This window comes from Oryx dammah, unplaced genomic scaffold, assembly GCF_014754425.2.
Source record: "Oryx dammah isolate SB20612 unplaced genomic scaffold, SCBI_Odam_1.1 HiC_scaffold_25, whole genome shotgun sequence".
In the NCBI taxonomy this organism is placed as follows: Eukaryota; Metazoa; Chordata; class Mammalia; order Artiodactyla; family Bovidae; genus Oryx; species Oryx dammah.
The window spans coordinates 105,244,928-105,259,362 of record NW_024070209.1 but is presented as its reverse complement, the minus strand read 5'-3'; the positions used below and the strand labels follow the sequence as shown (position 1 = coordinate 105,259,362).

At 55.9% G+C, this 14,435-nt stretch overlaps 1 protein-coding gene across 5 annotated transcripts in view; it reads right to left on the bottom strand.

Moving 5' to 3' along the window:
* EHMT1 (euchromatic histone lysine methyltransferase 1) overlaps positions 1 to 14,435 on the bottom strand; it is a 69,512-nt gene that overhangs the window by 52,131 nt on the left and 2,946 nt on the right. For 2 of the 5 annotated variants that reach the window (XM_040224916.1, XM_040224919.1), the window contains exons 2-5: positions 12,538 to 13,094; positions 4,569 to 4,749; positions 1,729 to 1,886; positions 1,419 to 1,607 (exon numbers count right to left, since the gene is read on the bottom strand). In XM_040224916.1, the coding sequence (XP_040080850.1) occupies positions 1,419 to 1,607; positions 1,729 to 1,886; positions 4,569 to 4,749; positions 12,538 to 13,094 (1,085 nt within the window). The remainder of the gene's footprint in view (positions 1 to 1,418; positions 1,608 to 1,728; positions 1,887 to 4,568; positions 4,750 to 12,537; positions 13,095 to 14,435) is intronic. The other 3 variants (XM_040224917.1, XM_040224920.1, XM_040224918.1) reach the window with 2 other exon arrangements.

Below are 14,435 nucleotides of genomic sequence, written 5' to 3'. Positions count from 1 at the left end.
TTATTTTCTTGAACTCCCAAATCACGGTGGATGGGGACTGCAACCATGAAATCAAGAGACACTCGCTCCTTGGAAGAAAAGCTCTGACAGATCTAGACTGAGTGTTAAACAGCAGAGGCATTACTCTACCGACAAAGGTCCACAAAGTAAAGGTATGGTTTTTCCCGCAGTCGTGTACCGATGTGAGCACTGGACCATAAAGGAGGCTGCCTGCTGAAGAACTGACGCTTTTGAACTGTGGAGGAGACTCCTGAGAGGCCCGTGGGCGGCAAGAAGATCAGTCAGGCCTAAAGGAGAGCAGTCCCAAATATTCACTGGAACGATTGCTGCCGAAGCTAAAGCTCCAATACTTTGGCCACCAGATGCAAAGAGCCGACACACTGGAAAAGACCCTTATGCTAGGAAAGACTGAGGGCGACCCGAGAAGCGGGCAACAGAGGATGAGATGGTTGGATGGCACCATCGACACCATGGACATGAATATGAACAAACTCTGGGAGAGAGTGGAGGACAGGAGCCTGGCTTGCAGCAGTCCACGAAGTCGCAAAGAATTGGATACGACTGAGTGTCTGAACAATAGGGCACTCCCGAACTCCAGAGGCTGAACAAAAACCCTTCACACACATCAAAATCTATACCCACGGGGCTATCGCAAAGTGCAAAAGGCTAGTCAACAAGATCATACACTTCCAAAAAGTCACTGCTGCAAGAAACTCACCACATCGTCTCTGCCCACCCTTAGTTCAGAGTAACTCGTCAGATATGGCGTCTGAGTCACCCAAAGGTGGCCCAGGGTTTCCTCAGACGGATCTGACACACAGCGGTGGCGGGAAAACCAGGCTCTGCGTCTGCCTGACTCTCAGCCACGGCTGCTGCTCCTGCTCCAGCGCATCCGTCCCCCGACCGGAAGGCCCGAACACCAAGAACCGCTCTGCCCAGGTCTGCTCCCGCTGCCCATGGGGACCCCGCACCACGCCGGACGGCGCACCGCCGGGACCACCACTCTGCACACCCGAGCTTGTCAAGCACGCCCGCACACGTAACCGCCCCACAGGCCTGCAGGAAGAACGGAGTACGGAGTCCTCGCCTGCAGGAAGACCGCACCCGGGGCGGGTGCCCAGGACACCAAGCCAGGGCCAAGGGCAGGCTGTACAGGCCCTGGGTCAGCATAGCTGGCAGAGCAGGTCTTTACGACACTGTTCCTGTCACTCCAGTGTCTAGAGACAAGACGTTTACTGCCGGGAGCACTGCCCAGAAAGACAAGCAGTGCTCTGAGGAAAACAGACTGTCCAAAGACCCAAGAGAGACGAAACCCAAGAATCGCAGCCAGAAGCAAGCAGGGCTTTCTTAAGGCCCCGAAGTGCACACGGCCTCTAGCCCCTCACCCAGGACTGAGGTCGGGTGTGCGTGCCACCCACCTTCTGGCTGCGGTCAGGTGCCAGCACGCCATCCTTGGAGGCCCTGCCATCCTCAGCGGGGAACGCAGCTGCTGGCGGGCCACCCTGGTCCTCATCCTCGTCCAGCTCCTCCGAGTCGTCCTCCTCTGAGTCCAGGTCCAGGCTCTCACCGTTCACGTGGAGGGAGCCGTCACTCAGATCCTTCTCCCCCTGGAAGAGGGCAGACGCAACATCGGGACCGCCTGACTCCCCTCCCAGTGGGCATGGCACGGGCTGCCCTGGAGCAGAGCAGAGAGGTGGAGGGCCCCCCACAGCCTGGCACACCCCTTACCTTGGAGCCCCCCGTGGAATGAGTTATGCTCTTAAACATCTCAATCACCGTCCTCTGCTTCAACACTTTGGTCTTTTTCTTAGGAACCAGGCTATAGGTCCCCATTCTTCGCTTTTTCTTCCGAGATACTGCAGCTGCTAAAACAAAAGGCAAGCAAGCTAAAAAGAAAAAAAGTCAAAAGGGGACAAGAGAAGAAAAGAAATGCCATTCAAACGTTTTTAAAGGCAGGCTGATCACCAAAATACCATCAGCACCCACAACAGTGTCGTAAGTTGCACAGAGAAAGCAGAAAACCCACCATGGACCACGCAATCTGTTCGCAAGGGACACCGAGCCGTGCAGAGGGCGCTCACGAGCCGGCCGTGGCGGACAGGCCCTGGTCACCAGGACCCTCCGTCCTCGGTCAGAACCCCACGACTGCTCAGCGCCCTGTCCCTGCACACGAGGGCGCGTGGGCGGGCCGGGAGCAGGGCTTCCAGGCAAGTGCAGTGGTCGCAGGACCAAGCAGGGGCGGCAGGGCTTGTGGCCACTGACGCTGTTCTGGGCAAGGCAGCCCCGAGTTCACTGCTTTGGAATGAAGGTTCCTAGGATGTTTTCTTTTTGTAAGAAGTTTCAAGAGTTGTTTTTTAAAAAAATCTGAAAACCACTGCTTTCACATGGAGGAACTCCTCGAAAGGACTGAGAGAAACGCCTCACGTTTAAGTTCTATGAAACACGGGAAGGGGACACTGGAGAAAAAGACGGCTGGTCACACGGGGGCCAGGACACAAGAGCCGGCGGCACGCAGCCTGCAGGGGAGCGCGCGGAGACACGATGCCATCCACGCGTGCGACGGGCACAGGCGAGCCCCGAGCAGGCCTCCCGGCGACCCTGGGAGGCAGGGGGGTTGTGAGCTTCATGCAAATCTGAAGTTTGCCCAGCCTGTGCTGAGGCTGAACAGCACGCACAGGCCCTCCAGGGTTCTCACCACCATGACTTAAAGTGGGAACAAGAAGGGACGACTTGAAATCATGAACGTCCCGAGGCAAGTCTAACACGGACAGGAGGTGGCACAGAAGTAGGGGAGGCGTATGTGAAGGACTAGATGGACAGAGGTCGCCCGCTCCCAGGCCACAGGGGCGCCGTCCAAATCAGCCACGGCCACGCGGCAAAAAGGCCACGGGCAGAGCAGGGGAGACTGTGCCGCCCGAGGAGCAGGGCCGCAGGCTACGGGAGGGTCTGGGCACCAAGACATATCCACAATCCTGAGCCTGTGGGGCCCCATCTCCAGCCTGCAGAGAAGGCAGGAAGGACTCCCATGGGAAACTACTACAGTCTAAGTGTTTCTGCTTAGAGCACTTGTCCTGAACGGATGAGGAAATGACAGAACTCAAACGGAAAGAATCTGAACTCTTCCCACCCCTTCCGCCAGCACCACCGGGCTTGCAGGATCTTACTTCCCTGACCAGGGATTGAACCCACGCCCTCAGCAGGGAAAGCATCAAATCCTAACCCCTGGACCATGAGGAAGTCCCCAATCTTTCCTTTTCAACAGAAGCACCAGCCCCTGACTTTGTTGCCGAGCCCCCCACACACATGGGTGCCGCTTCACAGAGAGCTGCCAGTCTATCTCGCTGAGACTCTATTATTATTTAACAATAATTCCTAGGGGCGGTGGGAAGATAGACTGACCCTGTTTTCTAACCAACCACTGCATTTCAACGAACAGAATATGAGCTCCCTGGAGACAAGGCTGGGCCCAGGACCAGGAAGGACAAGACGGGCCAGGTCCACCTGGAGAAGGCAGGAAGTCCTCAGCATCGAGGGGACTCAGGAGCCAGACTGGCATGACAGTGATGGACGGGAGACGCACAGGAGGGCCCACGAGCTGAGACAGAGGCACAGCTGGAGAGGAAGCCCTGCACTGCCCCAGAAGCTCCAGGGAAGGCGAGAGGGGACAACAGAGAGGAAGGCCACGCTGAGCGGTCAGTCCCGGAGGACGTCCCCAGACGCCCACGCCGCCAAGCAGGAGGAGCGGACCACGCAGTCCTTTAGGCCCCACCTCCTGAGACACACAGGACGGTGACCCCGGGGTCCCCACCCCCAGAGGGACGCAGCGAGGACATGGGCCTCGGGGGCGGTCCAGAAGACAGCTGAGACCCCAGGGACACTCCAGACTGACCACACGCTCCAGGGGACGGCAGGACGCCTGGCCAGAAGCACCTCCCAGGTGGCCATGTGGGAGGGCGCCACGCGTGGCAAGCACACACCAAGGGGCCCAGGTCTGCAACTGCCATGACGGAGAGAGGCAAGCGCCCCTTGCTGGGTGACTGCGCCCGTGGCGAAACGGGGGCTCCTTCACAGAGACTCAGGTCTGAAATCAAACTCCTGACAGGCAACAAGAGGGCGCCCCCACCCCACCCCACCCCGGGGGCCCCTCGCAGTCTGAGTGGCCCTCACCCATAAGCCCAGGGCCTGGCAGAGAGCCCGTCTGTCCCGAGAAGTCCAGTCTCCAGAGGGAGTGGGCTCCACGGCTTTCCCCCCGCAGCCCCTCAGGAGCCATCCCCTCTCCAGAAAGGCCCACCGGGGACCTGGCGTGCCCACCTCCGACGCAGGAGGGGCCGTCCCACACGCCGGGCCCCGGCACTCAGCCCCTGAACTGACCGCCACCCCAGACCTAGAGCGCCCACCCCACCGAACCACGGCCGCAGACCGTCAGCCTGAAAGCGACCTTCGTCTGGGAGCTGGAGGGCAGCAGAGGCAGCGACGGGCCGGGCGAGGCCAGAGCCGGCGGACACCCCGGAGCGCGGCGGGCACCCCGGAGCCGGCGGACACCCCGGAGCGCGGCGGGCCCCTTTTACCTGTCTGGGCCTTTGCGGTGGCCACGTAGCATTGGTTCTGAGGTAGCGACTGGTGAAGGGACGGGAAGGGGGGTGAAAGCTGCTGGCGTGCAGACTCCGAGGCGCCCCTGCTCAGCTCCTCTTTCGGCTCCTCGCGGTCGCGGGCGTCCCGGCCTTCCCTGGGGTCCTTACTCGCCGCGTGCTTCAAAATAGAGACAGCCAACAATGACACACAGGCGGCAGAGCCGCACAACCAAGAGACACGACTGACAAGACACACAGGCGGCCCCAACACACAACCGACGCTGACACACAACCAACAGACGCACAGGCAGCAGAGACGCACAGCCGGCGGACGCACAGCCGGCAGGCGCACCGGCGGCAGAGACGTGCAAGCGGCAGACACACAACCAACAGACGCACAGCCGGCAGACGCACCGGCAGACACGCACTGCCGGCGGACGCACAACCGGCCGCAGTGACGCACAGGCGGCAGACGCACCGGCGCGCAGGCCGGTGGCACAGAACCAGCCGCCTCCGTCCCCCGGCCCCCACGAGGACGGGCTGGGCCGAGGAGGAGCGCGGCGGCGGCGGGGAGCGGAGCAGAGTCTGCGTCTCCAGGGAAGCGGCAGAGAGCTGGCCAGCCTGTGGCCCGGGCGACGTGTGTCACTCGCGAGAGACGCCCAGGAAGCTCTGCGGAAGCGCCTTTCCCGCGGGGCGCCCCCAGAGGGCTTCACCCCACGGCATCACCACGCCACGTCTTTAAGGTTCCTTTGCTGAGTTTTACCCACTTCCTCAGTGTCCTGGCCTCAGCCTTCCCGGGCGAGGTCAACGCCGGCACCCCCACCTTCGCTCCAGATGCCACGCACGTGCCCCCACCGCACGCTCCCCGAGTCGCCAACAGCCTTTGGACAGCCCGACCTCGGCCCGACACGGCTGAACCGCACGTGCCTGCACACACAGCAGGCCGCTCCCGCAACATACAGGGCTGGGAAATGGGGCAGCCGCCTGCAAAAGGGTGGACGCAGGAGGACCCTCGCCTTACTCCACTGACAGAGGTGAACTCAATGCGTCAAAGGCCTCAACGAGGAAACTTGTAGGAAAAAACAAGGCGGAAGAGTCACGTTGGGCTTGGTGACAACCCCTTCCATATTACAACAAGGACACAGGCAACAAAAGGAAAAAAGGTAAATCAGACTTTAGTGAAAACAAAAATTTCTTATAGATCAAAACTACCACGAGATATCCCCTAATGTCTGTCAGAATGGCCATTATCCCAAGACGGCAAATCGCAAATGCCGGAGAGGACGTGTAGAAAACGGAACCCTGGCGCCCATCAACGGGAACGTCAACTGGTGCAGACACTATGGGGATTCCTCAGGAAATTAAAAACAGAAACTACCACATGACCCAGAAACCCCACTCCTGGATATTCGCCCAGAAGACCCCAAACCACCAATTCACAAAGGTAACTGCGGCGCACACTCAGCGCAGCGCTGTCTGTGACAGCCTCGACGCACAAGCAGGCCGGGTGCCGTCAACAGACAGACGGGTGAGGGGACGCGGGGTTCAGCACGCACAGGGGGACACTGCCCGGCCGCAAGGAAGGACGAAGCCTCGCTGCCGGTGACGGCGCTGGGTCCAGAGGCGCGCCGCCAGATGAGGCGGGGAGACGAACACCACGATGCCACGCACACGGAGAATCCAAAAGCAGAAAGCATCAACAAACACAACAACAAGAAACACACGCACAGACGCAGACAACAGACAGAGGGGCAGAGACGGCGGGGGACGGACAGAGCAGATGGAGGGGATGACGAGGCACCAACCTCCAGTTATGTGATCAGTGAACCACGGAGGCCCGACACACAGCGTGCAGGGTACAGTCAACAACGCTGTGCAATAACGGCACGGCGACCGACTGCAACGAGACTTATCCTGGTGATCATCTTGTAACATATAAAAACACTTAATCACTATGCTGTATACTTGAAACTAATATAATACTGTAACTCAATTATACTTCAATTAAGACTTTTTAAATTTCTGTGCCTCAAAAGACAACCAACAAAATGAAAAGACAACCTACAGAACGGGAGAAAACATTTCCAAAGCATCTATCCGATAGAGGGTTCACGCCTAGAATATGCAGTAACTCTACATCCCAACAAAGAGCTCAATTTAAAAATGGGCAGAGCATATGAACAGAGACTTCTCCAAAGACGACACACACAGGGCCAAAAAGCACGTGAAACGACGCTCAGCGTCACTGACCATCAGGAAAACAACTCAGAACTGCAGTGGGACCACCTCGCACTCCTGGGACGGCGTCTATCCAGCGACAGAGAGCACCACGTGCTGGCAAGGACCTCCGCGCGCTGCGGGAGGGGGCAGAGCGCAGACGCCGCGGACAGCAGCGTGGCAGCTCTTCCAGAGGGGACGGAACTACCACACGATCCTGCGATCCCACTTCTGGGCGCACACTCTCAAGAACCGAAAGCAGAGGCCAGAAGCGCTCTTTGTACCAGTGGGTCCTCAGCAGATGAGTGAGGAGGCAGCCCAAGTGCCCGACGAGGGAGAGTGGATAAACCAAGCGTGTGTGGTGTGTACACGGACACGCGTGCAGTGGAATATCGCTCAGCCTTGAAAAGGAGGGATGCGCTGAGATAGTGCAGACGACTCTCGAGGACCCTGTGCAGCGTGGAATAAGCTGGACACAAAAGGACATATCCCTGTATGAAGGATCTTTGTCCCATCACTTCCTGGCAAATAGATGAGGAAAACAATACAAACAGTGACAGACTTTTCTCGGGCTCTAGAATCACTGCAGATGGTGACTGCAGCCATGAAATTAAAAGACGCCTGCTCCTTGGAAGAAAAGCTATGACCAACCTAGATAGCATATTAAAGAGCAGAGATATTACTTTGCCAACAAAGGTCCCTCTAGTCAAAGCTATGCTTTTTCCAGGAGTCATGTAGTCATGTATGGATGTGAGAGGTGGACTATAAAGAAAGCTGAGTGCCAAAGAACTGATGCTTTTAAACTGTGCTGCTGGAGAAGACTCTTGAGACTATTTTGGACAGCAAGGTGATCCAACCAGTCCATCCTAAAGAAAACCAGTCCTGAATACTCATTGGAACGACTGATGCTGAAGCTGAAACTCTAATACTTTGGCCACCTGATAACAAGAGCTGACTCATTGGAAAATACTCTGATGCTGGGAGAGACTGAAGGCCGGAGGAGAAGGAGACCACTGAGGACGAGATGGTTGGATGGCATCACCGACTTGATGGACATGAGTTTGAGAAAGCTCCGGGAGTTGGTGATAAGACGGAAGCCTGGCGTGCTGCAGTCCATGGGGTCGCAACGAGTCGAACACAACTGAGCGACTGAACTTGAACTTGTTTGTACGAAGGACCAAGCACCACTGATTGTCAATCTGAGACAGAGAGTAGATACAGAGTGGTGGGTGGGTGTGTGTGTCTGTCTGTCTGTCTGTCTGTCTGTCTCTGTGTGTGTGTGTCTGTGTCTGTGTGTAGCGGGGGTGGGGCAGAGACAGAGCTGGAGGAGAGGAGGGGAGGGAAGTGAGTCTAGCAAGGTCAGAGGGTCAGTTTGGGGAAATGAGCAAGCTCTGGGACGACAGGGTGATGGCTGGGCACTTAAACATGGCTACAATGGTAAATTATATGTTCAGTTCAGTTCAGTTCAGCTCAGTCGCTCAGTCGTGTCTGACTCTTTGCGACGCCATGAATCACAGCTCTCCAGGCCTCCCTGTCCACCACCATCTCCAGGAGTTCACTCAGACTCACGTCCATCGAGTCAGTGATGCCATCCAGCCATCTCATCCTCTGTCGTCCCCTTCTCCTCCTGCCCCCAAATCCCTCCCAGCATCACAGTCTTTTCCAATGACTCAACTCTTCGCATGAGGTGGCCAAAGTACCGGAGTTTCAGCTTTAGCGTCATTCCTTCCAAAGAACACCCAGGGCTGATCTCCTTTAGAATGGACTGGTTAGATCTCCTTACAGTCCAAGGGACTCTCAAGAGTCTTCTCCAACACCACAGTTCAAGAGTGAACTCGAGTCAGTCAGGGAGCCAGTCTACACAGCGTGCCGGCGTGGGACACAAGGGCCTCCCTCACCTCCTTTGTGTGAACAGGGGCTAACGTAACCCTGAGCTGATGAGTCTGATGGTGTGGACACCACCATCCAAGAGGAAAGTGGTTCTGCCTCGCGTGGGGACATGAGGCCGCCCAGCTGTGAAAAACCCTGCATTTTTAAACTTTTAACGGAAGATAGATTTCTTGTCATAAACATGCAACATGTTTGTTTTCAAAACTCAATTTTCAATAAAACATGCTTTCCTGAGAAAATCGAACAAGACCGAGCAGGGTCTGGAGAGCAGAAAAGCCAGGAGTCAGGAGAGGCCAGGTATGGGTCTGGGGGCCAGGAGGGCCCCCAGTCTACACATCTCCAGTCCCCTCCTCTCGCAGGGGTCTGGGAAGCAGAAGGAGTTACCAGTGTGTGAAGGAGGCGAGCATGGCCTTCAGCAAATCAGCTTCTGAAGCCTCAGCACCGTTCTCTTTCCTTTCCCTGCAACAGCCTGAGTGTGCTCAGCAACTGCCAACACAATGATGAGCGCTGCAACTGACTGTGTACTAACAGCAATCACAGCAACTCCACCAGAACAAAGCTAACCCTCAGATGAATGCTATGGTCAGAGGTGTTTCTTGAAATTGAATTTCGAATCGCTTTTTTCCCCTGGAGGAACGCAACAGCGATAGTCAACACTTTCGGGAATAACCTGCAATAGAGCAGAATTCTACAAGTGGGGATGGGGTCAGAGCGTAATTTCAATGAGATACATAAATAACATACAATCTTCCGACATGCGTTTTAAAATCGATAATGGTGGTCCAAAAAATGGTAGGCAAATAAACAAACTTCACCTTAAGCCTCAAGTCTAATACAAACTGAACCCACGACAGGTCACGTGCTTAAGGCTCCCCTGGCTGCTCTGTGGTAAAGAGTCTGTCTGCAATTCGGGAGACCCAGGTTCAGTCCCTGGGTTGGGAAGATTCCCCTGGAAAAGGGAATGGCAGACAACTCCAGTATTCTTGCCTGGAGAATCCCATGGACACAGGAGCCTGGCAGGCTACAGCCCACGGCGTCACAAAGAGTCGGACACGACTGGGTAACTAACACACACACATACTTAAAGTTCACGTAAAACTACAAAGCTATGAAAAGTAGAGAAACTCTTCAGGATTTAGGGCTGGCCAAAGAGCTTTCAGGCATGATACCAAAAGCAGAGTCTTAACAGAAAAGTACTGTATAAGTTCTGTTTCTGCTTTATTGACTATGCCAAAGCCTTTGATTGTGTGGATCACAATAAACTGTGGAAAATTCTGAAAGAGATGGGAATACCAGACCACCTAACCTGCCTCATGAGCAATCTTATGCAGGTCAGGAAGCAACAGTTAGAACTGGACATGGAAAACCAGACTGGTTCCAAACAGGAAAAGGAGTACATCAAGGCTGTATATTGTCACCCTGCTTATTTAACTTATATGCAGAGTACATCATGAGAAACACCGGGCTGGGTGAAGCACAAGCTGGCATCAAGATTGCCGGGAGAAATATCAATAACCTCAGATATGCAGATGACACCACCCTTACGGCAGAAAGTGAAGGAGAACTAAAGAGCCTCTTAATGAACGTGAAAGAGGCGAGTGGCAAAGTTGGCTTAAAGCTCAACATTCAGAAAACGAACATCATGGCATCCAGTCCCATCACTTCATGGCAAATAGATGGGGAAACAGTGGAAACAGCGGCAGACTTTATTTTGGGGGGCTCCAAAATTACCACCACCATGAAACTGAAAGATGCTTACTACTTGGAAGGAAAGTTATGACCAACCTAGACAGCATATTAAAAGCAGAGGCATTACTTTGCCAACAAAGGTCCATCTAGTCAAGGCTATGGTTTTTCCAATGGTCAGGTATGAATGTGAGAGTTGGACTATAAAGAAAGCTGAGCGCTGAAGAATTGATGCTTTTGAACTGTGCTGTTGGAGAAGACTCTTGAGAGTCCCTTGGACTGCAAGGAGGTCCAGCCAGTCCATCCTAAAGGAGATCAGTCCTGGGTGTTCATTGGAAAGACTGATGTTGAAGCTGAAACTCCACTACTTTGGCCAGCTGATGCCAAGAGCTGACTCATCGGAAAAGACCCTGATGCTGGGAAAGATTGGGGGCAGGAGGAGAAGGGGACGGCAGAGAATGAGATGGTTGGATGGCATCACCGACTCAATGGTCATGAGTTGGAGTGAACTCCGGAGTTGGTGACAGACAGGGAATCCATGGGGGTAGTAAAGAGTTGGACACAACTGAGCTGAACTGAACTGTATAAGTTGAACTTTATCAAAATGAACAACTTTTCCTTAAAGAGCCTGTAGGTCTTCAGAAGCGCAAAGATGAAGCCTGGCTGCCAGCCAGCATGTGACAAGGGAGCCCACCGACACCCGCAGAGCAAGGGCGCCGGCCCAGGCGCAGCGTGCACCCGCGCGCAGTGAGGCTGCAATGGAGCCTCCCAAACACCCCTGGATGGGCGAGCGCCACAGAGCACATACGGCCTGTCAACGCGCAAAGGAGGGCCCTGCAGACGCAGCCTGCCGAGGTCGGGGGTGCAGAGTGAGGAAAGAAAGCCCTCAAGTCCCATAATCCTGAGCTATGGAGCATCTGAAATGATGCCCAACAGACACGCAGGATGGGGATGGTGGGGTGGCCACAGCGGGCGCCTCGTGGTGCCAGGTAGGCACATAAACCCATGACGCTGTGCCCTGGGCAGGGTCCCGGGGTCCCTCTGCACCACCTGTGCGGCTCCCTGAGAATAGTTATTTAAAAGGTTTTTAAGCTTTGGCGCCTGCAAAGAGCAGAAGCCGTGCCATGGCCAGCCACTGCATGGGCAGTGGCCCAGCTCCCAGCACCTCCGGCCCAGCCACAGAAGGCAGGGGGTGGGCAGGGGACAGGGAGCCACAGCACAAAGGTGGGCACACTCCTGGCGGGAAGGCGTTTCAGAGGGAAACCGCCGGAGCAAGAGGCGCCGAGGCCAAGCAGAACCCCACGTGAGGAAACGGCAGTTTCAACCAAGACTACAGAAGATCTGTGACTATCTTTTGAAGGATAAAACAAAATATAACTGAGAACACAGAGATTCTTAACTTAAAATCAATCATATACACTGGATATGAAAAAAAAAAACTGTCAAAATGTAAAACATCAACGCGTGAAAGTACCAGCAAGACAGAAGCGCTGGGGACACAGGAGGGAGATGGACAAGGTAATGAGCTGCTGCAGAGGCGGGGCTCGGGGAGGAGGAGCTGGGGGCGGGGCTAGGGGAGGGAGTGATGGAAGGGCGGGGCTCGGGAGGAGGAGCTGGGGGCGGGGCTCGGGGAGGAAGTGATGGGAGGGCGGGGCTGGGGAAGAGCTGGGGGCGGGGCTCGGGGAGGAAGTGATGGAAGGGCAGGGCTGGGGAGGAGGAGCTGGGGCAGGGCTGGGGAAGAGGTGTTGTTGGGGGGGTTTGGAGAGGAGGCGCTTGGGATGCCGCAGAACCGTCAGCCTCAGGTGTGCATCAGGCCGTGGGGGCCCAGGGAAGGCCCTCAGGAACCAGCAGGTGACACGCCCAAGAACCTCCAGGGTGTAACTGCACACCTGGGAGCAGACAGCCCCGCAGCTCCAGGCCTAACTGCCCTCCCCACTGCCTGCTCCCCCGTGAGACTGGTGGGTTCTGAGCCTCCCAAGAAAGTGACTCCCAAAGAGGGGGAGGAGCAACCCGTGGACTGGGCACACCAAGGGAAGCCCCGGAGACAGGCTGGCAATCACCCGCCAGGACCCAGCTGGCAACCCTGGCGAGTGACGCCCTCTTCCCGGCCTCTCCCCTCCACGAAACCAACAGCGGACAGACAGGAGAGGCCCTCCCAACAGGGACGTGTTACCAGGCCCGGGATGGACTTCGGCATGGTCTTCCGAGCCCTGTGGACCTTGACGTCAGCGCCCGGGGCCGGGGCCTTCTTGTCCTCTGTGTCCTTGCTGCCCTCCCCAGGCTTGGCTGGCACAGCAGCCGGCGGCTGGGGAAAAGCACCGGGAGTCCTCCCTTTGCCAGCCCCACCAGGAAGGGTCTTCGCCGCGTGGCCAGGCAGGGAGGAGGCCAGGGCGCTGGCCACCCGCAGTGGCGGCTCAGACAAGGGGGCCTTGCCAAGGAAGTAGCCGTTGCTCCCGACGACAGGACTCTGGGGGAAGCCGTCAGAGCGGATGTGGTTCTGCCTCCCCAGCTCGGGGTCTCTGTCCAGAATCCCATTCTCCGCTATCCGGGCCCCCGGGCCGGCCCCCTCCTGCGGGCTGCCCCGCGTGCTCTCCTGAGGGTGCTTCACAGCAGCTGCGTGGCCGCTGGCGCTGCTCTGGTCACAGGACCCATTGGTCTCCCCGTCTGCAGCCACCGGGGCCTCCCCTCCCTGCTGTTCCGCTGAGCCGTCATCAGCAGCCATGGGTGACCCTGCAGAAAGAGAACGAGAGTCAGGGGTGCCCACCTGCGACCCCAACAGAGTCCCACTGCTGTGCTCACAGTAAAGTGTCTTCACGGACTTCAGACGGACTACATACAAAGTACAGCACAGTCACTGTCTCAACAGTGAGTTGATGGAGTGGGCGACGACCTGTCCCCGGGAGGGAGGGCAGTCTGCCCCGAGCCCCAACAGAGGAGGGGGCGGGGCCACGGTCCTTGAAACAAACACCCGCTTGTCTGTGAATGTGACACAGATTTAGTATCCTCCAGGAACAAAGTCGCTGCTAGAAAACAAAACTGGAGAGGATTCAGACAGAAAACAAGGTCTCCGGAGCAGCTGCCCAAGAACAGACCTGAAGAAAACAAAACAGGATGCGTTCCGTCCATCAGTCAGGAGCTTAACAAACCTCTGGTCTCTGAAGCTCATCTCCTCCACAACTTGATAAACAAAGAAACACGCTTGCCACCAGCAGGAGAAAGCCCACAGTTCCAGCACTGGGTGCAGGGGACAGCGGTCATGTCCAGGAGCCCACCACCCACCAGCTCTGTCCCCAAGTGACAGCACAGCACTTCCACAAGTCCATCACAGCAGCACCGGCCCCTGAGCACAGAAGCGCAAGTGCAGTAAGTACAATCTCAAAATCCTCAGCGAAACAGAACAGGTGAAAAACCTACTCAGCTTGGAGAAGCCCGTGTGCCAATCTACTGCAAACGTAACTTATTCAGAAGCATTACACGGATTCCATGTAAGACCAGAAACAACGTCAGGACATCTATTAACACCACTAAGGTTCACACAAGAGTGGGGTCCCAGGTGGCCCCACAAGAGCAGAGGTGAAGTGAGAGGCCTGGCAACAAGGGGCGAGCCCTCCCGTACACCTGGGGTGCAGAGGCACGTCAAACAGGGGTGCAGAGAGGCTGCCAGACCTGAAATCAAGTGCAAATAACAAGGACATTTTCCTACGCCAGCCTTAACTTTGGGGAAGAAAACATGAGAAAAAATAAGATAGCATTCACAAAAGCAGAAAACTATAAAATAGGATATAAAATTTAACCAAGATCATGCAAGGCCTCTATGGAGGTGGCAAAAGTACAGAGATGCGTGTCACCTCAAATTAACCCTCTAAGTTCAATGATACCCTAACTGAAGCTCCAATCAGTATACTGAGGAACTCCAAAACCTCACTTTAAAATGCGCAGGGAAAGCAACTCAGAAGGAAGTTGGACCCTTGACTCACACCATATACAAAAATTAACTGAAAACGTAGCCAAGATCTAAGTCTAAGATGAAAACACAGATATAAGTCTTTATGACTTTCGATGAAGCAATGG